Source organism: Pieris rapae, chromosome 20 (genome assembly GCF_905147795.1).
Source record: "Pieris rapae chromosome 20, ilPieRapa1.1, whole genome shotgun sequence".
Taxonomy (NCBI): domain Eukaryota; kingdom Metazoa; phylum Arthropoda; class Insecta; order Lepidoptera; family Pieridae; genus Pieris; species Pieris rapae.
In genome coordinates this window covers 4,463,851-4,489,406 of record NC_059528.1, presented here as the reverse complement: position 1 = coordinate 4,489,406, position 25,556 = coordinate 4,463,851, and the positions used below count along the sequence as shown (strand labels likewise).

The following is a 25,556-nucleotide window of genomic DNA, read 5'->3' as shown; positions in this document are numbered from 1 at the left end:
ATAGTCACAATCAAGAGCTGTAATGTTAAGGTTTTTTGATTTGAATATTATAATAATATAATTTTAAATTATTATATATTTTAATATTATATAATATAGTTTATTAAAACAGTACAAAATTCTATAAAGGTATAGTAATAAAGGGTTATTAATACAGTGCGTCTGAGTGAATCCAATGGAGACGTGGGTTCCGGGGAAGTGCAAGTGTATCGCGCTGCTAACCAGTCCTGGTTCCCAGCCTGCCTGGCAGCAGCCCCTTTAGACCACCACACAGCCTCTGAAATCTGTTCCATGCTTGGATATACGTAAGTTTATATATATTGTAGTTATACTTATTTTGGCACGTTAGGGAGAAATGATAAGAGAACAATGCGCGCGCATACAGTCACAAAAACACCCTGAAGTAAGCTATAGTCAACATTTTAGGTTTTTGGGATAGTGATATTGCTTTGTGATAGTGTTTCTATGTATTAAATACTTCTTTTCTATTCTTAGTGTTATTTTGTCTACAAACTTAGAGTAAAAGATTTTAAAATATTTTTATTAGAAGCATAACTTCTAACACGTGTACACAAGTACACACACAGTAATGTTTAAGTTATTGAATTAAACATGTTTAATATATAGGTATAACGTTTCAATATGTCAAGAGACACAAAGTGCTGGTCGTCAATGTTACCAGTTTCTTTCATTTCCTTGTTAACCAGAAACTGGGCGATTAAAAAATATTCTAGATATTTATATTCCAATTCGCCTAGCTCACTCTACGCCCTTGATTTTGTGAATTAGTATTAATATGATCATAAAAAATTGGACCTTCCAATAGTATGATAAGTTAACATACTTACAAATATCATATTCAACATATAAAATGAATATTTTTTTATATTATTTGATGTTTTCTTTTGTTAGTTAAGGTTTTTTAGCACTGTTATGTTAGTAAGCAATATTTCAGGTATGCTAGAGGTAAGCTATATTTAAAAAAAAATATAAATTATCTACTCCATAATTTCAATTAGTAACTAGTGGAAACCAAATTAAAACTCTTCAATTTAGTAATATAAGTAAATAATATATTAAGGGCCTGTTTCACAATGTCCGGATAAGTTCCAAATAAGCTATTTGTTACTTATTGGTAGGATAAATAGTATTTTTGCGTTTCACGACTGTCAGATAGCGCTATACGTCATGAAATTCGAAGTATCTTATTTGGAAGTTTTATCTTTCGAATAATTTATGTGTTGCATAGCTATTTGGAACTTTATCCATACATTGTGAAACAGGCCCTAAGTCGAATTTAATTTTAAATACAGATTCGTCAACAAAAGTCAGACAACTGGAGCGTCGCGCGTTGGGCCTCACGCCCTCACGCCGAGCGCTCTTTTAGGCGGACAAAGTTCTCTATTACATGGAGTTGCACAATCGTATCGCGCCTTTCAAAGAAAGGAGGGTGGCTTGCTTCGGGAAATGAAAGACTGTCGACACGACTCACATAGAATACATCTCATTTGTAACAATTATGGTAAGTCAATTGCTTGTTTTCGTAAACTTGTATTTTTGTAACTGCTATTATGGATTTTTAACGATAAATAAAACAAATTGGCACATATTAGGACATTTTTAAAAAACTCAAGCTAACAAAATACAATCAATAATTAACACAAATTAAACTAATCTTATAACTAAAATGAACCTAAATAAATAATATGTGGGCGCCAAGAGGATTATTGGCTTATCCTACCAAACCTATTGTATGTGGCTATGTTTACCACATAAATAGTAAGTTAATTATTCGCTAAATGAATATGAAATTTGAGGGCATTTCCCCAAGCCCTCAACACAGTTATAACCGAAGATCTAAAATTTTCTATCACACAACATATTAATATTTGATATTTCTCAAACACGTCTAATCAACGGCAATCACCGACCGTGTCTGTCCTTTTGTCCGTACCTCCTCCTATCACAATACATTAATCAATTTTATATTGAATGATTATTATTATGTATATAAACACACTGGCAGCTAAATAGGCTGATGCGCGCGTATTTAAGATTTGGAGAAAATATCCAATCGATTTTTAAAAGAATGCAATGATGGTGCACTGATTACACTTTCCGGAAGCCTATTCCAGTCAGTCACTTGGTGAAATAAAGTACTTTAGGGAATTTGTGCTATGTTGAGTGGTCTTAGTTAGTTTATTGCCAGTTCTTCTCTTCCTTTCTACGGCCTTAATTTGAGAACTGGCTGTATATGTAAAATTAGAAGCATTTAACTACATTAAATGTGTATGCGTACTCATATGTGTATTTTCACTTAAAATAGATAGGTTTTCGATTTCTGGAATATTATAGTGGCCAGTGAGTATTTTAAAGGTTTCAATAAGATTTCCTCTTAATCGCCTGTTTCCTAAATCAGTCAGGTCAAGTGCTTTCAGACGCTCATAATAAGATTTTTTCCTGATTGACCTAATCATTTTCGTGGCTTTTCTTTGAACCCATTCAAGCATACTAATATTATGAAATCAGGATCCCAAATCCTGTAGGCATACTGTAATAGTGATCTAATGTAACATTTATATATTTTTAAAACTGTTTTTGGTGAAGGCATTTGAATGATTTTCTTACTAAATACAGCATGGAATTAGCCTTTTTTACAATATTTTTGATATGACATTCCCATTTCAAATCATAACTAATAGTCACACTTGGTGTAAGTGACACTTCAATCGTTGAGTTTTATTTATTAAGAAAAATAAAATTATGAAAACCTAGTGAATATAGAGTATTTGATTTGTCCTATGACAGTTTCATAGAAAAATAATAATTATATATTTATATGACAGCAGAACGGTAGACAAGTCAATACAATATGAAGGACATATAAACGATATTGATACGAACGAAAATTACTTATAAACATAACAATGGAAAAAGCGTCAAGAATAGTGAAACAATTCAATTGTTTTAATCAATTTTTAAATGAAGTAAATAAGAGTAGCCAATATTGGTTGGTGTTTTTTTAGAATCTTTATTCATTGTAAGTGCATTTTCTTTTCCAAGTGTAAGATTTGGAAACCCATTTAAGTAAAAAATACCTGTGTTAGGGTTCCCAGCTCTTCCACAAACAAACTTAATTACTTAAAATAATGACATTATTTAACCTTTTTTTTGAACCGTTTCCTTTTTAGTTTGTATATATATAGAAAAAAACATATTATTGTATTATTTATTTATGGAAAATCCCTTTAAAATATGTATGAAAGTTAATAAGAAGAGTATGCATAAATCTGGCTCGTAATAACATCTGAACCGGAGATCAAGGCAGTGTTGCGTGGTATTGGACTCGCCCGCAATTTTAATGCCACTTTGACGAGGCCAGACTTGAAATGTCATTCCCTTAATAACCTCACGGCTATAGGATACTGGAAGTCACATAAAAAAGCCGGTTATTGTTGTCTATGAATAACAATAGTAAATTTGTGTTTTAGTTTAGCTATTAAGTTTCGTAGTCAGCAAATTCACTTCGTCTTCTTTAGTAAGATTTTTTTTTATCTGCAATCAGCCTTTTTTTGAGAAATTTTATGAGAAATTATAGCAATTACGGAACGCAAATCCAATATTTTTTTTATTCCCTCCGTAATTCTTAAACTGTCTGACTGCGGAAAATTTCGCCCTTTTTCACTTTAGTAAGATGTATTAATAAAAACTGAACATGTTTTAAACCTGAAACTTTGACACAGACTTTTGTGGTGCTAATGATTCAAACTATTTCTAACCACAAAAGCAACTTATTATATTCTAGACAAGTTACCTGCTCGTTTGGTTCTGAAGTCCCTTCTTATGGGCATGGAGTAGACATATTTTTGCATCCATTTTAGCAAGAAGGTGATTTGCCTCTTCGACTAGTTAATCAGTTCTGGAACTAAGACTGTCATTTTGTTAATTAGGGATAGAAAAACGCCTTGTCTTTGTATTGGTGCAACCCCTAAAACCCAAAAAAAAATTGCATAATGAATATAAAAACTGAATAACCTACAATAGTACCTAGTTTTCAATAAATCACAAAGCCCAAAAAGTGAAAAGAAATATAAAAATAATAAAACTTTTAGACGTATGCAAACCTCAAAGCAAGAATGTTTTATTTAAATGCAGCCAAATTTTGTCAGGGCTTTGTTAGTACAGTTTACTATGCTACATGAATAATATTTCAAATATTTCCATCTTTTCCACCTAAACCTTCCTTCCCCTTTCCGAGGTCTGGTGTATCACAACACATCGCTTTTAAGGCATGTTTTGCGGCGCACCACCCCTTTGTGGAAGCAACTGCCAGTAGAGCTATTTCCAAACCGAACTTCGGGGTCCTCAAATATAGGCAAAATCGGGTATGTTAGCTATGTAAGCTATGTAAGCTTCCAGGCGTTGCAGGTCTCTGGTGAAGGTGGCGTTGATACAAAATACCTAGCAAAAAAACCTTTTTCAAAGAGAAGTCTTCTTGTGTACATCTCTTACAAAAACTATTTGATTCTACTAGTTATTCCCTAATTATATTATGGCTTATATTTGGGATAATTTCCATGTAAATACATTTATATTTCTATCATCTTATTCATTACTATCCATGTCCTCTTTTGGGATAGGACTTCAAATCTTGCCACTTCTGTCTTCACTGTGCCACTCTTCTTTACCACCTGCTGTTCCCCTCCCTTTTCTAAAGCTTATACACCAATTAAATACTTTGTTGCTAGTCTTTTTTTTATTGGCATGTGCCCTGCCTGAGTTTACATATTTTCATCGTGACATTTACTACCTTAGCTATTCTTCTCAATTATTTATTTTATCTATTACCTAACCTATCATTAAATAGCTTATGGTTCACATCCCGTCAATTAAATTCGTTAAAATTATATGAAATCTCTATACACAGGTTTATTTAAAATTATTTTTTATTTTACCTTGATACTAAAAATACCAGCCCTAATGTTGAGTGACCGCCATTGCAGTACTCTTTCTGGCGTTTTATTAAAAGAACTTTGTACAATGCGAATGATGTAGGAATCCGTTCTTTACATGTGTACAGACTACTTTGTGGAATTATATATATATATATATTTATAGCGACTAAAACGCCTCGGGGAAATGTATATCTAGTATCTATAGGTTTGTATATTTTTAGATTTAGACTTAAATCAATATAAATAATATTATAATTATTCACCTTACCACGTTATTTGCGTTTTTATTTCTATCAAGTAACACCTAATAACGAGTAACGAAATAATTATAGAAATAAAGTAAAACGAAGACACTTTTCTTGCACGACACACAATTTTGATACTAAAATTTTGCCTAAATTATTATGGCACAATACATTCAGTAAAACAGACAAAGGTATAGTTATTCATTAAAACTATAGGTTACCTAACCTGTAAACAAATCCTAGTAATTTTATCAAGCTTCAGGTAAAAGAGGTATTCCATTGCCTAATCTTTCATAAAGTAGTGGTTAAATAATCCTGTATAAATTTTGATACAGTTAACCCGTTTTTTATACCACAATTCCTTTATTTACTATTACACATTTAATGAACGTCTCTAAGTACTAAGTATGTAGTAGATGCTAGCTTTTAAATCATTTGACTTCCAAAAAAAGATAATGCCAAAAACTCAATATCGAAGAAAATGTGAACGAAAGCAGATTTAGAAAATATTGTAATCAAGTGAATTTTGTTAGACGTCGGTAACAACTGTCAACGAATGGAAACTTTTCCTTTTATTGACGTGTCAGAAATGAATTAAGAAGTATTGAATTTTGCACTTTTATCGTTACCTATATGTAGTTTATATACAGGTATACTAAATTATATAGTTATACAATTTAAAATTATAGTCCATTGTACTTGGACAATGGAAAATATGAAATATATCTTTTGTGTTTTATTAATAATTCTATTTGTATTTAATTAAAAAAAATATCTAAAATGTTCTTGTGAGTTGAGTTGTTCCATAATATGAGTAATTTCGACGATATTTTATTCAAAGTAACCCAGTATAATTACACAAAATGCTTCGGAGAATAGTTTACCGGAAACGTAGAAGTCGCTACATATCTACGTACAACGAATTTATTGCGTGGAGAGAAGAGAAAAAAGCAAATCGTTTTATTGAATTCCTTAATTTTTTTTGCAACTGTATTAAAAATAGTTGTTCAGTACACGTGCGGAACCGTCATTGCAACTTGTTCCGACTGTCAACCCTCACCTTCGGCTGCGCCTCGGCTCGGGTGGACATTCGTCGGAACTCTTTGCAATGACAGGCTTTCCGCACTTGTAATGAAAAATACTATAGTAGCAATGGTTGTGTGACAGTTACAATAAAAAAATAACCGAAGCATACTTTAATAGATTATTTTAACTTTTCACTGGAATTACCTTGCAATATTTTAAACTCGACTGATCTTTTAAAATATATTTAAATACAAATTCATTTATGTAGTTGAAAAATATTTCATCTCATAATTACAAACCCTAATTAAGAATTACATAATCTACAGCCTTTTAGGGTCCATAAACAATGGTGCGAAACAAATACAGCTCTATTGCTCTTTTAATAAGCTCTGTATTCCCTCACAGCACCTCTAAGAGCCATTACAGAGTACGATTTAGTTGGCAAATAAAAATGTCACAAAAATGTAAGAGATTGTATTTTAAGAAATGAGTGCAAATCGATTGTGATTTATATTCGCCAGACCAAGAAAGTGTCGCTTTTACGGTATTGAACAGATACGAGGTAAAATAAAGGACTGGCTATAAAAATGATATAAGATTTTTATGATTAAAAAATATAGAGAAAATATCTATATGTATGTTTTAAACTAGTTCATATTTTAACCTAGCTAGCTAATTATGTATCATAGATACATACAATATAAATTTAGTATATAAATTTCGGTACATTACTCCCTGATATTTTATATTATAAAGTATATAAGCCTTCGCAACTGCCATTAATGAAAGGTGCTACAGTCCTTGGATAGTTATGACAGTGGTTTCATTCTCGGCCCTTTTTTGCAAATAAAATTCAATTTACAAAAAAAAATCAGTAGCACTACATACTACCTCTTTAGGTCTTGGCCTCAGATTCTGAATTTGTTTCATGATCAATTTTTAAATCTAATAGGCAAGTAGGTGATCAGCCTCCAGTGCCTGACACAAGTCGTCGACTTTTTGGGTATAAGACATGTCGGTTTCCTCACGATGTTTTCCTTCACCGTTCGAGCAAATGTTAAATGTGCACATAGAAAGAATCCATCTTATCATCTCATCCAGTCCATTGGTGCACAGCCGGGGATCGATCCTACGATCACAAGTATGTGAGTCGCACGCTGTAGCCACTAGGCCAACACTGCTCACTGTCAATTTACAAACACCGATACATAAATTAATATAACCTTTTTGTATTATTACACTTTTTAATGCACGGGATTCAATCACTCTACTTATTTACTATTCCTAGTATTTTAATTGTTCTAATACTTAAGGTAAAAGTACTATACACGTTAAATTCTCGCAAAATATATAGATGATAAATTTCATCAACTATTCGATATCAAAAAGAAAGTTATTGCCGTCTAACGAAAGGTAACTTTGACTGAAGTTTTAAATTTCAAACTAATATTGAGTCGAGCGATGAAAACGTGGATTAATGTCGATTTTTATTAAATTCCCGCGAAAGCCGTTCTGACAGCTCGAATAAATTACCCCACTCCAAATATTGTGCGGCCCTTTATTCTTAACGATAGCCTGATAACGTAAGGGTTTGATGGAGCGAATATCTGAGATATAAAATAGAATAATCTTTTCAGTATTAATCCAACTTAAATGTCATAAATAAGACGTCCATCGTTATCTGATTAAAATATTAATTTTACCTGTAGTAAATATTAACCCGCTAATTTTGACAATCTCTGGGCGGGAGAATCAAATGTTTTTTAGTTTATTTTATATATATAAATCTCCTGTCACGATGGTTGTCCGCGATGGACTCCTAAACTAGTTAACTGATTTTAAATTAAATTGGCACACCGTGAGTAGTCTGGTCAAACTTAAGAGATAGGATAGCTTAGATCTTTAATTATAGTCGCAATTTTATTTTATTGCAAATTATTTGTATATAGTTGATTGACAGTCACAATTATCTGTTAACTCCAAAAGATTCTAACAGATGTCGATACTTTTCGACTGGATTGAGTAAGTAATCGATAGGTGGTACTGCTATGGTAAACCGACAAACGTGTCATATAAGCTACAATTCAATATCACGATTACCACGTGTTATTGATGCTAAAGTATAAATTAAATTTATTTTGTGAAACTGTGCAGCCAGTAGTAATATAAAAAGGTATTTCGTAATCTACACTAATACAAATAAATTATGCAAAATATAAGGATGATATTTAATAAAAATATTTAGAATATTAGCATATTTTAATTAGGTCAGGAATTAATTTTAGATTTGTAATAAAACTTACTCGCTCGCTTAGAAAAAGAGATTACTTAGCAAAAACTGAAGAAAACTTTTTTCATATGTGATGCTGATTTTCCGTTCCTTATAATATTGAACTTATTAGTTAAATTTATCACTAGCAATCAGCTTAATTGTTAAAACTACGAAATATATGGTTATATACAAAATCGTAAATTACATTACATATGTATATAGATTATTTACATAGTACCAGACGCCATCTAACCTTCAATTCTAATAATCCTTAATTCTTAAGGGAACAAAATAAATGTTCTGTTGCATTCTTGCCGTTTCTTAACATTTTGCATGCTCTGCGGAGAGGTAACATGTAGCATCCTATACCAAAGTCTAACATATTCAAGAGATCAAAGACATCACGGGTAACTTGGCATTGTTCCTGGCTAGACTTATTGGCTATTATTATATATATATATATATATTGCTTATTGGCAAAGTGACTGGAACATGGCCGAAGGCATGAGTGACCTGTGATGTCGATGAGGTCATTTTCACGCCATCCTGTACTGTTTCTAGCAAAGGAGTCTATGGTGTCCAAGGCTACTTGTATGCAGTATATAAACGTATTTCATAAAATAATTATATTTCTATCGTATCGTATGAAATAAATGGCAGACTCATATGGCTTAGCAAATATATTACGTCAGCATTGTGTACAAGTAATCTTTCTTTGTCCACCTGAAGAGTTTCAACGCTTTGTTATCGTAGACTTATAGCAGCTTTTCATCATGCTATCCTTTCTTCAGCACATATGAAACTTTTAAAATTTCTCGTGGAAAATCTTTTTTCTCAGCGGTTAAGTTTATAAGTGTGTGGAAGGTATTAAGAAGACAGACTACATTTTTATTTATCAGAGATGTTTAGTACACTGTACAGAATTGATACATTCATACTCAAAATATTCGTGTTCAATATTCTTGACCTACATAACCAATATAGTAATTAAAAATGGATATAATATACATATTTAAATATAATAAATATAAAGCCGAAAACGTCTTTCTGAAATAATTACTTACATATAAGAGAGATACGTGCATTATGTGATATAGGTAGTTTTCAGGTTTTTTAAACACGAAATATAAACTAGTAATTATTCGATTCTTCATTTTCGTTATACAATGGAATAGTATCTACGACAGATAATAATCTTATTAAATTGCACTGTACAATGGAGTTAAGACAAAAGGCTCGTTCTGTTTTTCTTAATTGTTATCCCGCTGAGGATTGCAAAAAACTTTAATTATCTGTAATTTCTGTGCGTCAGATGAAGCTTGGCGTGGGATGAAAGAGATTGGCGGTTTTCTAAAATATCCTTTATTGTACGTCAGAGATTATGTAATAAAAGAACAAGATGTCTTTTGTTTTATTAGAATGGCAACACCACGCAATATCATAGACATATTACAGGTTGTCAATGTCAAAGTCAATTAATTGTCAGTAGTGCTAAGTGCTTAGAATTGACAGTTGAGTACAGTCTCTGATCGCCGCCTGCGTCGGATGTGCGCACTGACTGTGTCTAAAAATTAACTAAAAGTGTCGGACGACGGTAGAGACTCCAATTTTTCAATTATTAATCGCGTTAAATCTGCGACAGCAGCGGTGGGATCGATACAAAATTCATCCTGCGTGCCAACCGCAATGCTTGCTACTGGAAATTGAGAATATTTCACACCTGGTTTTGAATGCCTAAATTATGGTCAAATTTTTTTTCAATATATTCACACTCAACTTGGAAATTCTGAATACATATACTTTTTTTACAAAGCAACGAGAAAAAAACTAAAAGATTCTTAAGTTATGATCAAAATTGGTCAATGTTTGTCGATCCGGTCAATGTTTGAAAAATGCAGCAGTTATTCTTTGCACGCACTGATAACAGTGGCTCAACAGAAACTTACAGAATAGATTGCAAATTGCTTAAGAGATAGGAAAGCAACATTCTATTTTTTTTGCTATGTTTGATGGGTTCCATACCAACATAACATTTGTTATAGTTGATTCACATTTGCTAACGTAATCTTAAGTAGAGAAATGGTTAATACGGTGCTAAGATTTTACGCGATACTAGTGTCGATGCGTCTTGTATTTTAAGCATAAATTATATTATTATCAAGACTATTATATTATGTGAAAACAATTTTACTAGCGTAAATATTTTATAGTCTCAACATATTATATAATAACAGAGTCAGAAATGACCAAGAAAATCGATGAAGATGGCTTGTTTCGGTATAGGTACTTAAATAGTTTTTTTTTCATATACATATGCCATTTAATTAAACGTACAATATTTTACTTTTTAAGTGTTAATTTAAACCCATTTGGATGATTTTATTTGATTTTATTCTATTGTAGAATGCATTATTCATAAACATATTTATCGTCTGCATTATTTAACCAAAACGCAAATGGTTAAAAGTATTATCGTTGGGTAACCTAGTTTTGTATCGAGATTTAGTATCTCTTCTACGGCTACATTTGCGATGACATCTCTTAAAGCCCTTTCCGACCACAAACGGTATAATAACGGCCTTCGGATTGGCCAGTCAGTGATAAGACTAGTAGAGGATCCTCCAAGAAAAAAAGTATATTATCTCTAGTTGGCCAAATAATATTTAATCGCTCTAAGTTTATGCTTGGAAACGCAGACACATTATTTACCCCTCCCAGAAAGGAGTTTTGCTTAAATTTCAATTTAGAAACCGCTGGACTTCGAGGTGGGACAAACAACGACCTCTATTACGAAAATCATTATAATTTTTGTCCCTTTTGAGATTCTGAGGTTTATTTATGTAATCAAGATGGATGTTTTATGTTAATTTCTAAGTTGACATTTACTTAACAAGCCATACTCCTCGGTTTTACTTATGTTTATTCATATGTAATACACAAATAATCTAACAGTTGGCCTAGTGGCGTCAGCTTCCGACTTTTATCCCTGCGGCAGGTTCGACGGTGAAGGAAAACATCGTGGGGAAACCGGCTTGCCTTGCGTGGGTCAGGCACAGGCTAATCACCTACTTGCCTATTAGATTGACATAATATGAAACAAATACAGAAATATGGGGATCACCTAAAAAATGTTGTAGCCCCACTTATTTATTTCATATAATACACAAATATTTAATTCGCACCAGTAGTTTCTTATGACCTGAGACATTTAATAAAAGAAAAACAGCTTTGTAATAATACTGAAATTGTACTCCATCGAGTAGGTCGACATCTTTTCCGTCAATATATTTACATATATGGGATCACATATTGCATTAGTATATAAGCAATATCGTCATTAAATATGCTTATTAAAACTTCGTTGTTTAAAAAAAAAAAGAATTACGAAATTATAAATTATATAAAGCTTAAGACTTTGGATATTTTTCCCACTCAGTTTGTAATTTATAAACCCGGATTCGATCATAAAGATTATGAGGATCGAAATAGGCGTCTAAATTTTGTTAATGGAAACATAATCTGCACTTTAGTTTTAAGTTTACAAGTAAGTATGGTCTTTCATTTAGACGACTTGTCTTTGCCCTTTGAACTTTTTTTAATGATAATAACACTGATTGTTTTGGCTTGTCGACGCTTAAAGTTTATTCCATTCCGGCAAAAATTTAAAACTAAAATGTTAAATTGGTAATTCATATCTACAACTACATATAAGCAGACAACATCAAATCACGCACTCAACGCACTCAACACAATAATTCAGATAATAACCTTTTATTAGAATGCGGCAAACGTCGTACTCTGGCTCCAGCAACAAAACGTATCGTAGGAGGGGTAGAAGCGTCACCAGGGGACTGGCCCTTCCTTGCAGCAATTCTTGGTGGACCAGAAGAAGTATTTTACTGTGCTGGAGTACTCGTCGCTGACCAGTGGGTACTTACAGCTTCACATTGTGTTGGAAAGTAAGTTCTATTAAATTTTTAACTATATTTACTTCTCTTTCTTCTCTAAGAGTGTATGTCCTGTAGAAATTTTATTGTAAAGTATTGTAAATAAAATTTACAAAAGACACTTTATAAATATCCTTGTGTCAGTCTTCGATAGGATTCCAAAGTTTACCTAATCCTTTAATCGGTCGTTTTGTTGTGTAAAATAAAAGATTTTCTCAAGGCAACAATGTCGTTTTATTAAGAGTTACATTGTCTTGTTAGATTTCTAAATAAATACTTTAATTGTCTCAACTTGGCTTCTAAAATATTATGAACACTTGTTGATTGTTAATTACCTTTAAATTATTTATTAAAAACATAACTAAGCATTTTATTAGTAGAAAGTTGGTATGCATTATATGTAATAAAACAAGCACTGCATGATTTAGTTTATTATTGATTACGGAGGTAAATAGGAGATGATATTTATACTAAATAAATTGTTTTAGACCAATAACACTTCAATGTAGAATTTAGTCTAGTCTAAAAAGTACTGAGCATTGTTGCCCCTAGGGGTTAAAGTAAGCGAGTTCATTAATAAGCCGACGAACCCCAGCTATAAATGTATTTTGTGCACATTTAGTGTTAAAACCCTCGTATAGTGAAGGAAAACAGCGTGAGGAAACCGGGCATGCCTTAGACCCAAAAGTCGAAGACATGTGTCAAACAGGCTGATTACTAACCTGACCAGACCTCCCGTTCTGAATGGGACTGTCCCTTTTTCCAATTACGAGTCCCCGACGCAAAATTGTCCCGCGCAAAAATTTGAGCGGCGGCATATGAAATGAACGTGCCCCATTCTTATTTGTAATCGTCACGAAATTAAAAAAAAAAATTCTTCTGATAACTATAACTAAACATTTTGGGTACCAATAAAATATTTATTCGTAACTTTTAAGCTACCTAACTTTTTCTAAAAAAACACTGTGAATACGTGTTTTTTTAATTCACCTAAATTAAACCAATGTACCGTATTGAGTCAAAGATTAAAGATCGCTTTACTGACCAACTTGGCCATTAGCAAAGTAATATCACAAATACAGAAATCTGATGCTCAGATTAAGGGTTGTAGTGTCATTGGTTTTTAAACAATGTGTTTAAATTGTTTTAGTCATTCTGACGTTGACGGATGGACGATTCAACTGGGTATTACGCGTAGACGAAGTCATGCATATTACGGGCAGAAAGTGAAAGTTCGAAGAGTGGTACCACATCCACTATACAACGTTGGTGTTGCGCACGACAATGACATCGCCTTGTTTCAGGTATTTTTATTGCTACAGATTTGTATCAGCAGCTAGGCTAAACAAAAATATGAACAGAATATGAACCTTTCTAACACATTCACGTTTTATAAAAGTAACGAATTTAAAGGAAATTATGTTCAGCATCAAATTAAGAGGCATCTTTTTGGGATTTGTTGGAATGGTAATACAGTATACAATTTTATCACCGGAGTTACCAATACTACTTATGTAAGCTATTTAATACCTCCTCCGACTACATACTCGGGGGGAAAAAAACATTTGTATTAAAAATAAAAACACATTCATGTTTATATTTATTATTAAATACATTAAATGAAGCAACGCTTCCAACTTTCAATGACGACTTTAATAGCTTTTCAGAAGTATCGATAATAAACTAATCAGTTGATCTCTATTGGCAGTTACAGAGTTATTGGAATTTCAAAGTTTCTTTCTATTTAAATGATTCGATTAGATACATTAACTTTAAATTTATGCCTGAAGTATTTGGGCGTATAATATTCTTAAATCTTCCATAGCATTAGTATTTATTATGAATGTAAGTTAAATGTTTGCTTTAATAAAAATAATGTGTGCGTATACCAATGTACACACGTAAGAAGTGAAACTTCTTTATGACCTTATCTTTCTAAAAATGATCTACTTTATGAAACTTTACAGAAATTGGTTAAATAAAATAAAATTAGATAAAGTTTAACAACAGGCTTTTATTAATATAACATGAATACAAATAATACAATTATTTCATTTTACCTTATTACTAGAATTTCATTCATAGTAATATAATTCTTGTTATCGTTATTATATATTTTTGTTATTAATATCTTCGAATCTCTTCGAATCAACCGTGGCAGAACAAGAAAAGATGACGTGGGTACATTTTTTTCTAACGCCGATAAAGAAGTTTCTCTTCAATAAGTAAAAACTAAAAATGTTATATTTTTTGTACTCAGTTGGCTGTTCGAGTTCGATACCACGAACACTTATCACCGGTATGTTTACCACCTGCACGACGAGCCCTTTTACCTGGAACACTCTGTACAGTCATCGGTTGGGGAAAGCGTACCGATAAAGACAGTGAGTATACCACCAGTATAACGCACTTATTTTATATCCTATATTGAATTTAGTTATTTTTTAAACTAATAAAAAAATATTTTTTCCAACCGACTTTAATACGTTTGTAACGAAAAAATACTAAAATATAATTCTATGACATATTCTATTCCTGAAGCCGATTACAAAATACGGAAAAAATTTATCAATATTAAACAGACGATTCGTATTTTTTTATAAAATATATCTGTATATTGGCGTATCCATAGAAGTATTTGAGAAGTTGGCAGCGATACATTTAAGTCTCAGTAATGTGTTTACGGGTCATTTGTGCTGCAGTTAGTCGGCTGACTGAGGCCAGCAGTAACGAGTTGAAAAGTTAGAATTTTATTGCACATTAAACTGTCTCGGCGAAGATATTCAACATTCTGTTATTAATATGAAATTTTCGTTTAGAATTCATTTTATTCATGGCATAAGAGTAGCAGTAACTAGATATATTACATAACTATAGGTACATATTAAAAGCAATGACGGTTACACCATAAAAGCCGAAACACATTAAATCGCCACGCGACAACCTGTCAACATCCGATGCGCATCGTGCACAGTACCAACACACACACTCCACGACACGCTTGCATATTAAGCCATTCAACTGACAATATTGTTGTATATTCGTGTGCTAATTGTGCTATGCCTTTAATAAATACCGAGTCGCATGAAGATTTTGAAGAAGATTTGATGCAAATTTTGGGTATTGGGCTTTCAAACTGTACTTTTCAATCTGCGACTGTTCGGCTTCTTCTGTGTCTGACGCGTAGCGTCTGGTGTTGTCAAGCACACTACGTGCGAGGCGGTCAACTCGGGTGGGCACCATCTATAATACAACGATCTGGTGTTCTCGCATGGAGTTGCGTCGGATGTTCAAAGTGTGATTCTAGTCCAAAATAGTACAATTTGATTCAACTCAACATGCGTCTCATTGCCTCGGGTCGCGTGGCATTTTAATAATGTCTCCGCCTTTGTAGCCTACGAATTTTTATAGGGTTTTTAAATTATAAATTTTTTTAGAGTAGGAACGAAGTATGAATTATGTACAAATAATTATAAGTTTAAATACATAACTATAATCCGTTAAAAAGTGTTTTTCTTTAAATGTGTAAAAGTTATGTTATTAAAGACAATACTAGGAACGAAGTATTTCCAATCCAATTAAGGTTGTTCAAGAACTTATCTTAAAATGCTGATGATGCATTGTAGCAGTCTATTTGCTACGGTATCATTTAACATTAGATATATATGGGGATCCCATTATAAATATAAAAATATAAAATAAATCTAAAACAAAATTAAGTAATCGTACATATTGTATTTTAATAGTATTGTATAAATATAGATTACTTACCACCTGGGTTCTATATTAACAAATACAGTCGTAATTACTATAAGTTATTGGAGAAGATTCTACGATATTTTAACGACAAGCGAAGACTACATTCTTGAATCTTTTTCAGTGTCAGAATACGAGCCGGCGGTGAATGAGGTGGAAGTTCCTGTCCTCAACCGTGATCTTTGTAACCAGTGGCTGGAACATCGGGATCTTAACGTGACTGAAGGGATGATCTGCGCAGGATATCCTGAAGGTGGCAAGGATGCTTGCCAGGTGAGAATAATTTCACTTTAGGGTTTTGCGTATTAATAGTCGCCTGTCCTATGAAGCACATTAGGTGGATTGTCTTAGATGACGTAAGATACTGTTCTTGAAAAAAACAACAGATGTAGATGTACACAGGGGATTATGAAAAGGGGACATAAAAAATGGACTGTCATATATGTTCTGTAAATGGTCTTGGGTGTAAATTAAATATAACTCTGATATTCGAAAAAGAATGCAATATGAAGAATTATTACTAAGATTTAAATATATTTATAAGTGTTAATCAATATCTTTATATACCGAAATATGAAAATATTTTTTGGATGTCAGAGGAAAAAATTTAATTTAGTATAACAAAAGTATACAAAAATATATTATGTTTCGGTTTGTTAGTTGTCCAAATACAATACTACAGAAGACGAAATCTAATAAATTCGTTGTGTTTGAAATTGCGAGGGCCCCGACATTATATAATTTTTTCCTTCATAAACTTTTATTTATTTAGGAAAATCTCTTCGGTATGTTTAATGAAATTTCGTTATAGATATCAAAGATTCAATATTATTTTCTTTCATTGGATAACCGAGTTGATATCAATTTAATAAAATGGTTTAATTAAAATCTTATATAGAGATTTTGTATTACATTGCGGATTTGTGGCAATAAAAAAAATATTGTTAGTACAAAACATTATCACTACCAGTTTCCAAATTGTTAATGACAAAACAAAAAAAAGCTTAGTTGGTTTCTAAAAACGAACTTTAAATAATAATTATATAGGTTACATAAATGTTACATTGCGTAAGTTCGTACCAACCTTCGATAGGTGATGTGCCTGACGCGCTTTTTGGGTCTAAGCCAAGTCGGTTTCTCTCATGTTTTCCTTCACCGTTCGAGCGAATGTTAATGCGCACATAGCAAGAAAGTCCATTGGTGCATAGCCGGGGATTAAACCTACGACCTCAGAGATGAGAGTCGCATCCTGATGCCAGCCCTGACTAGGCCAACAGTGCTCATGGATTGCTAGCTAAAAATAGCTATAAAAAAACGATATTCACAAAGAGAGTATCGAATCCAACAGGCAAAGTTAATTCAGATATGTAAGTTCAGTATGTTTTGCGGTTATTTCTGAATCTCTTGGATATATTTTTGGGACTTGATAAAGAGATTCTATATAATATACTGAAGTATTACCAAACCAATTCGACTTAGGGTCCTTCAAGAAAAAAGCGTACCAATTCTTAAAACGCCGGCAACGCACTCGCGAGCTCTCTGGCATCGAGTGTCCATGGGCGGCGGTTTCACTTAACATCAGGTGAGCCTCCTGCCCGTTAGCCCCCTGTTATATAAAAAAATTATTGACACACTTTACTACACAAGGCCATTACCTAGCTTACCTAGTTGAACAAAAGATATCTATAGGCATCGATAAAGCCTCTTATAAGACAGGCAGAGGCGATCTTATAGCTATTAGTTTGTTTAGAACGTTCCAACGTCTGCAAACATGGAAAGATATTGCCGTCAACTACACTCCGCTACTTATTGTACTGCATTGCGTATTGGAAAATAACTTTTATTCTCTGTCTAGATTTATACAGTCCCGTTAGACATCGACTATTTATTGCGTTTTAAAATAGAATCGAACAGAATTGATATCATATAATTAAGGAAATTTTTATTTGTCGCACGACCTGAAATCAATATGACCGAAAGTGATCAAGTGGGCCTCAGATTTATGAATCTGTTTCATGATCATTTGCCAATCCCATGGGCAAATAAATGTTCTGTGTTAGACACGCACTATCGACTTTTTGGGTATGTATAAGGCAAACTCGATACGGGCTGATGTTTTCCTTCACCATTAAAAAAAACTGAGTCAACGTTGAATGCACATAGAAAGGAAGTCCATTGGTGCACAGCCGGGGATCGAACCTACGACATCTCGGATGAGAGGCACTGTTATAAGCAACTGTTCATTTTTGAGATCAGTCTTATCATATATCTTCGCCACTTACGCTTCTTTATTTAAAGGCAAATTGGTGATCAGCCTTTTGATACACACATTAAGATATAGAGTAAGTTTACTAGCGATATATTCCTTAAAAGTAAGCGTTACATCAATAAACATTCAAAACTGGTTTTCTATAGACTTAAAAAAAATTAATCAAATCAAAATAAGTTATTAAATCTAGACATGTCAATAATGCAAATCTCATCTAAAGATTACATAGTTCCCAGTTTACCTCATTATTAATGTTAATCTTCGAAAAATTATAACCTTAGTTTTAGCTGTTTTTTAAAGTTTTTAAAAAGAGCAATACGGCTTTAAAAGAAACGTGTTTAGTTATAAGTATGCTACATTCCAGGAAATAATGTACTGGACATGTAGCACTTTTAATTGTTGTTTAACATTGAATAAAGAAATTTTGTTTTTTTTTTGACTTGCATCGTGTAGCAAAAGCCTAACCACACTTCGCTTTCAGGGGGATTCCGGTGGTCCATTGTTATGTAAGGACCCAGACGATCCGTCGCGCTGGTACGTGGGAGGTATTGTGTCTTGGGGCATAAAATGTGCCCATCCCCGTCTGCCAGGCGTCTACGCCTATGTTCCGAAATACATTCCCTGGATACAGAAACAGATTCAACAGTACAACGACGACAAAGCACCTTCCGAATCAGACATTTGAGGCCTCAACTATTTGATTAACAGAAAGCGCAACTACGGTAATGATTTTTAGTTCAATTAATTATACGAAGTCATTAGGGGAGTGTATTATTATAGTATATATATATATATATATTAATGTTCATTTTGGCATGTTCCGTTTGAAATGTCCATTTATATAGTTGCGTTTTCAACGAATATGGACGTGACAATAATATTTGACTGTGAATAAATTTGTTGACAATAATCTGTGGCAAACATTTAATATGACAATAAAGTATAGTAGAATAGTATATTAATTGAAAATTATTCTTAACGTATGGAAAGATAATATTTTAAAGGATCACTCGTTTATAGTGACGTCATGCTGTATTAACACAGGGCATACCAACTTACTTTTTTACTCTAAAATGATGAGATTTTAAAATTATACTCGCCCACCTAATATGTGACCGATCCAGTATTACGTATTTGACTTAGGGTCCTACAAGAAAAGAGCGTACCAATTCTTAAAAGGTCAGCAACGCACTGGCGAGCCCTCTGGTATTGAGAGTGTCCATGGGCGGCGGCATCACTTAACATCAGGTGAGCCTCCTGCCCTGTTCTATAAAAAAAACCTAAGCAGATTAACCGCTAATTATACCCCCCCTTTTCTCTTACCCGAAAACTTAAATAAATGTCTCAAAAATAGAACATAAACGTATTAAGTTTTGAAAGAATAGTTGAAAGTGCATTTTGTTTTCAAGCATAGACAAACTTGTAAAAAAGTAATTAATTACTGTTGACGTAATCACCAAATAAGAAAATTAATATAAAAATCTATCTTTCCATTTCATTAATTTTCCTATATATAAAAATTATTTATTTTTAATAATATTTATGTGAGAAAAAAAGTAAAAAAAGAAAAAAATAGTGTGTGTAGTCTACTTATGTACTTCTGAAGTTATACTTCTTTGGCGTATGGAAAAAAATAACTAAAATGCAGTAGTGATTAACGATAAATATTAAAATTAATCAGAAAGATTTTATTTAAATAAAAAAATATATTTATTAGATAATAATGTAATTATTTTTAATTAACGATGGTAATACATTTTACATACCGACAATTTACCTCAAATCTATAAATGCAAAACAGTTTATTCAAATCAGTTTTATAACTAATGTTAAATATATATAGATACTAATAAATTGATTTAATTAAAACACCAAAATAATATTTATTTGTTCACTCTGTTTAATTGTACTGTTACGAAACACATGTTCTAAAATTACTATAATATACAACTTGAACAAAGTTATCCTATAACTAACCACCTAGAACTAACTTTACGATTTAGAATTTAGGTGTCGATGTGCGCGCGCATCGTAAAAATTCATCAATTCATCGATGGAGAAAAATAATGAGAGTCATCATTTTTCTCCATCGCGCCAAAAGATGTATAACTTCAACTATATTTAAAAAAGTAAATATTTATATGAAAAAGTAGGAAAGTATATATTTTAATACCGTTCCCTATACTAGGTATATACGCAAAGCAGTTGTGTCTGCCCTGTGTTGCTACGGCAAAATTTTGATGCTGTGATACTACGAAACCTTTATTATGACGAGAAATTAACTTACCATAACGTGTCAATACTTTTATATACCTTTGACTTATTTCTCTCGATTTTTCTCGGGATGTCACTAAATATACACTATATCGCTTAAGTAGGGTCGTGAAGCTTTAGCCTATATTTATAAGGTTTATATAAGCATCTTTATTTAATTGATGTTTGGTGTTAGAACGTATATCACTGGGTATGTGTGTTTATTTGTCGTAAATCTATAATTTTAACACAGCTATTGAATTCACGAGTAACGGGATTAAAAAAAACACTGTCTAAATATGGTTTGCGATAGTATAGTAAGCTTAGTTGAATGTAAAAGAGACGGGATTAACGCGTCATAGTAACATAGCTTTAATAGTCATAAGATTAGTAGACGTTATTAACAAGTTACTAAACCCCTCTTTCTGTTAAAAGTACCTTGTAAGATTCCTCTATACCAACTGTAAAAAATCATACTTTTATTTTTCTACTCTATAGGTTAGCTAAGTATGCTCAAAGCTATTGTAATAGGTATTGCATATATTGACAATAAAATTATTATATAGATGTACAGGCGGCAACGTATCTATAATGAAAGTGATAGTTAATAAATTTTTAGACGATTTTAGAAATAAGGGTCTTCCCTCCGATATGTATAAGTATTTAACGTGTGCAAATATAATAAAAATATATTTTAACGTATATAAACGTGGATTTTAATATATAATAACGTATATACACTTATTAAAGAATTGATTTGAGAAAATATTAAATATATAATGGTCACATTTTCGAGCTATTATTGACTATATTTTTTTATTAAAAGGCCTGTGTATATCGCTATAAATATTTTATATTTGTGGTAATATCATATAGTTTTTTATAGCATTTTATTTTTTCCTCGAAAAAAGAGGTCGGTTATGATAGTTCCAAATTAGTTAAAAAATACATAGATAATAAAAAAATCACGTTTACATCCGTTAAAGTTTTATTTATATGTATAGTATTCGCGTGAAAGACAATATTAAATAATAGTATTTATATTTAGTGATCTTAGTTAAATGTAGTTACAGTGTAAACAAAAGAATAAATCATAATATTTTTCATATAATTTACAATTCTTAATAATAATTTTTAAAGTAATTTTAATTTCATAAATTTTAACAATAAGTCACATTATGTTGGTCAATTAAAGGAGATACATACGTTTTCATAATCCAATTAAAATTTAGGTTTAAACTTTACTAACCACGACTTAACGATAGTTTCTTTTAAGAGAATTACTTTTTCAAGCTGCAACGAACGATTCTTTGATTCTTGATTTTCATACAAACATCGTTATTTATTCGCGCTAAAGCCTCAAACGTTGGCTACGTCTTAGTGTAAGTTGCCGTGTGTACGCAAAAGGTTGTCGACTTCTTATGAGTCCCTATCTATAACTCGAGCTTTCCACTAGTGTTATTGAGATTTTTATATTGAACTTGTATCGAATGTTTTCTACTAAATATAATCTACGAATATGTAGGTTTTCCTTTTTATAACGTGCATTAGATGATGTAGTGACTGAATTTTGAGATTATTTAAGACGTTTTCTAGTCAGAAAAATTGTAATGAGTGATGACTGGAGTCTAAGCGTAGTTTTAGTAATAGGCATTAGTCAGCTGTAGTCTCCTTTTAACCTATTTATTGATCAATTAAAAGTTCTTCTCATAGTATTTTATACCAATGTGTGTTTGTTGTTTTGATCCCCCTTTATAGTTGCTTCTCCTAGACTGGTTAGTGCAAGTACATAAAATATAAATAAAACGAAATGCATTGGTATTTGGCTTTATTCTGAACATATTAAGTGTTCAGCACTAAGTGTTAATATACGAAGGTAGACACAAATATATATGATGTCGTATACCCGTAGTTAATCGCTGTTACTTCAATTAGTGAAATGTATCGTGTTCAGGGCCTGACCGCGACAGCCGGTTTCTGGCTCTTGATAAGTCTAAGTCTAAGTAGGAAATAAACTAAGACCTACTGCCCACGGAAGAGCACTACAAAAGACGTTTTAACGCTATTTCTTATCGATTCATTACTGTACATTTGTCTAAATGTTAAAAAAACAAGGAGGTTATATTTAAAAAAATCTTTTCTGTCTTTACATCGATTATACAATTATATCTCCGAGTAATAGTCTGTGAATTGCATCATAGAAATAACGTTTCATCCTAAAATATGAAGTCAATAACTATTGCGCCTACGTGGACAGTAGGTACAAATCTAAATGTTAATTAGCGACAATAAATATTTTGATAATGAAAATTCTAAATAGACGGTAGTTCTGTATTACTCCTAAATGACAATATTATCGGAAGGCTTGAATGAAATTATTTTATTCATAGTTAAGTGAGAATGTTTTACTATAATGTAATGGTTGTGTTATAAATGTTTACTGTTTAGTATAAATGTAGCAAATGAAACGCAGTAGCCTTTATACATGTTAATTGTTGTAACCTATCAAACACACATATCTTTTACAATGGTGTATTGCGAGCGACTGATTCATATTTATTGGTAATAAAAGAGTGGATATTAGTGGTGTATTGAGAACTTTCAGCTTGTGACTTCCCAGTTTTAAGAGTTGTAAAATAAATAAATGCAAAAAAAATTGTAAAAAAAAGTGTGTGAACTTAAATTTACATGCGTTAGGAGTTACGTTATACTTTGACGTAAAAAAAAATCACACTAACAATAGAAAAAACTAATATGTTGACTATATCTAACTTCAGGCTGTCGGTTTTTTGAAAAATTTACTCTCATCATTTTTTCCTAAACGCCAAAAGAAGTATTTAAAACTATGTTCCTGATAAATGTCTTTGCTTATGTCATATAGTGTACCTATTTATAAACTAACCTTTTCAACTTCGTCGTAATGCTGAACTATACTTAACAATAATTCACCAATTTATAATTCATGAATACTCTGACAAGATACATACATACTACTATTTATATATTAACGTAATTGATCTTGTATTTTCAACTTAAAATTCTACATAAATAAATCATTATGAATATTAAAAGTTCATCAGTTACTTCTTACAGTTAATCTTCGACACAAAGGTCTGTCAAGAACCTTATATACAACTTTTTTATAAAACGCCATTAACATCAACAGAAGAGTGTTTAGAGGAGTTGTTCGGGCTGTGTGTAAGCTGTATTTCATTGTCGACGTTAGGGTAGACTACAGAATGCCATCCGTATCATCTTGACGTCCGTCGTTCGACATCTGAGCGTTAAAACTAACGTTAGAAGACAATTTATGCCGCGCACCCCAGTATTTGATACCAACTGCCCACTAACATATTTCCGAACTTGCTTGACGAAACTGACACATCCGTGCGTGATGAGTATGAGCCATAATAATTGACGTCATATCCTATTAAGAGAGTTGGAATATAGTTATAAATTATATTTACAGCTGAACACCCAGCCAAAAGTATGGCTATAACCACTAAACTTTCATACTTGTTTACTCTAAATCAGTCGCTCGTAAATATATCGTCAAATATCATCAATTTATTATAATAGTCAATTGTATATCACTATCAGATAGATAAGGCATTAAAATTTTTAGCGTGTTACACGCAGACAATAAAGACACCGAGACAATAACGGTAATATATAATGTATATCAAATTTTGTATTTTTTCATCGTCTAGGCTTGTACCTTTGTAGTTTAGCTTAAGTTAGGTCGAATAATAAAAAGATGGCAAGAAATGTCCTAATATTTAAAAACAAAACTGAAGATTACATTCTACATAGATCAGTTGACAAGTTCCAAGTAATTTAAATTGTTATTCTCGCTTTTATGTCTTTGACGATGTCTTAGTTGTCCATGCCGGCGGTACAAAGTATTTTACCGATCCTATAAGTCACTCACGTATTGTATAATATGACAGTTCTCAGATGTTATGACATCAATTGCGATATGATTTGGCAGTCATAACCTCAAGAGGATTTAGTCATGTGATCGCCGCGTTGGCTAGCTCATAATTGCTGGAATTATCGGTATTTTCAGCGCTTGACCGCTTAGTCAAGTAAGACCTCCTTTTGTACACACAATATACATATTTCTATGAATTTTGAGTTTGCTAGCCATTTTTTTATTATTAAATCTATTTCAGTATTTAGACAATATTAGACACGCACAAATTATATATTTACAAAGCAGATGTTTAGACTTCTGTTTAATATACATATATTACATAAAACGATTGTTAAAATTGGAATTGTCTTTATTTCTATTATTCAGCGTAAATTTATTAATGTAATCAGTCTATACAAAACAGGTTACAGAATAGATAAAAAAAGTTGGAAGGGCTTTAATATAACCAATGTGCCATATTACAAATTTAGCATTGACAAATAGTCCGTAATACATACCGACAAAATTCATGTCAAATACGAACCCTCAATACCGAAATCCGAGTCGAAATAGCTTTTAATACTACGATTTCAGAGAAAAAAGTATGTGAACTATGTCTAACTATAGTCACAATTTTTACTTTTGGCACGTTTTCGATGCTTCCATCCTTATTTATCTATTTCACACCCTTGATGAAAAAGATCCTAACGTGATAATTTTAATACGCTATTTTCTGTAAATATTTAATCTTATTTGTGAAACTCGGTCATACAGAAAATATTTAATATTAATGTTTCAAAATATAAATTCTATTCTAAAAACGTTACTTCGATTGTAGATTTTACTTATCTTAAACATGTTATGTAGTTCAATGGATTTTCGTGCGAGAACTAACTGTATTCATAATGTATTAATAA

General features: G+C 32.0%; 1 protein-coding gene across 1 annotated transcript in view; it reads left to right on the top strand.

The window, feature by feature from the left end:
• Nucleotides 1–19,859, top strand: part of LOC110993656 (atrial natriuretic peptide-converting enzyme-like) — an 85,633-nt gene extending 65,774 nt beyond the window's left edge. The window contains exons 11-17 of the mRNA XM_045632687.1: nucleotides 158–305; nucleotides 1,314–1,522; nucleotides 12,277–12,457; nucleotides 13,596–13,749; nucleotides 14,706–14,829; nucleotides 16,326–16,474; nucleotides 18,952–19,859. Coding sequence (XP_045488643.1) covers nucleotides 158–305; nucleotides 1,314–1,522; nucleotides 12,277–12,457; nucleotides 13,596–13,749; nucleotides 14,706–14,829; nucleotides 16,326–16,474; nucleotides 18,952–19,155 — 1,169 coding nt within the window. The 3' untranslated portion in view covers nucleotides 19,156–19,859. The remainder of the gene's footprint in view (nucleotides 1–157; nucleotides 306–1,313; nucleotides 1,523–12,276; nucleotides 12,458–13,595; nucleotides 13,750–14,705; nucleotides 14,830–16,325; nucleotides 16,475–18,951) is intronic.
• Nucleotides 19,860–25,556: the final 5,697 nt, after the last annotated feature.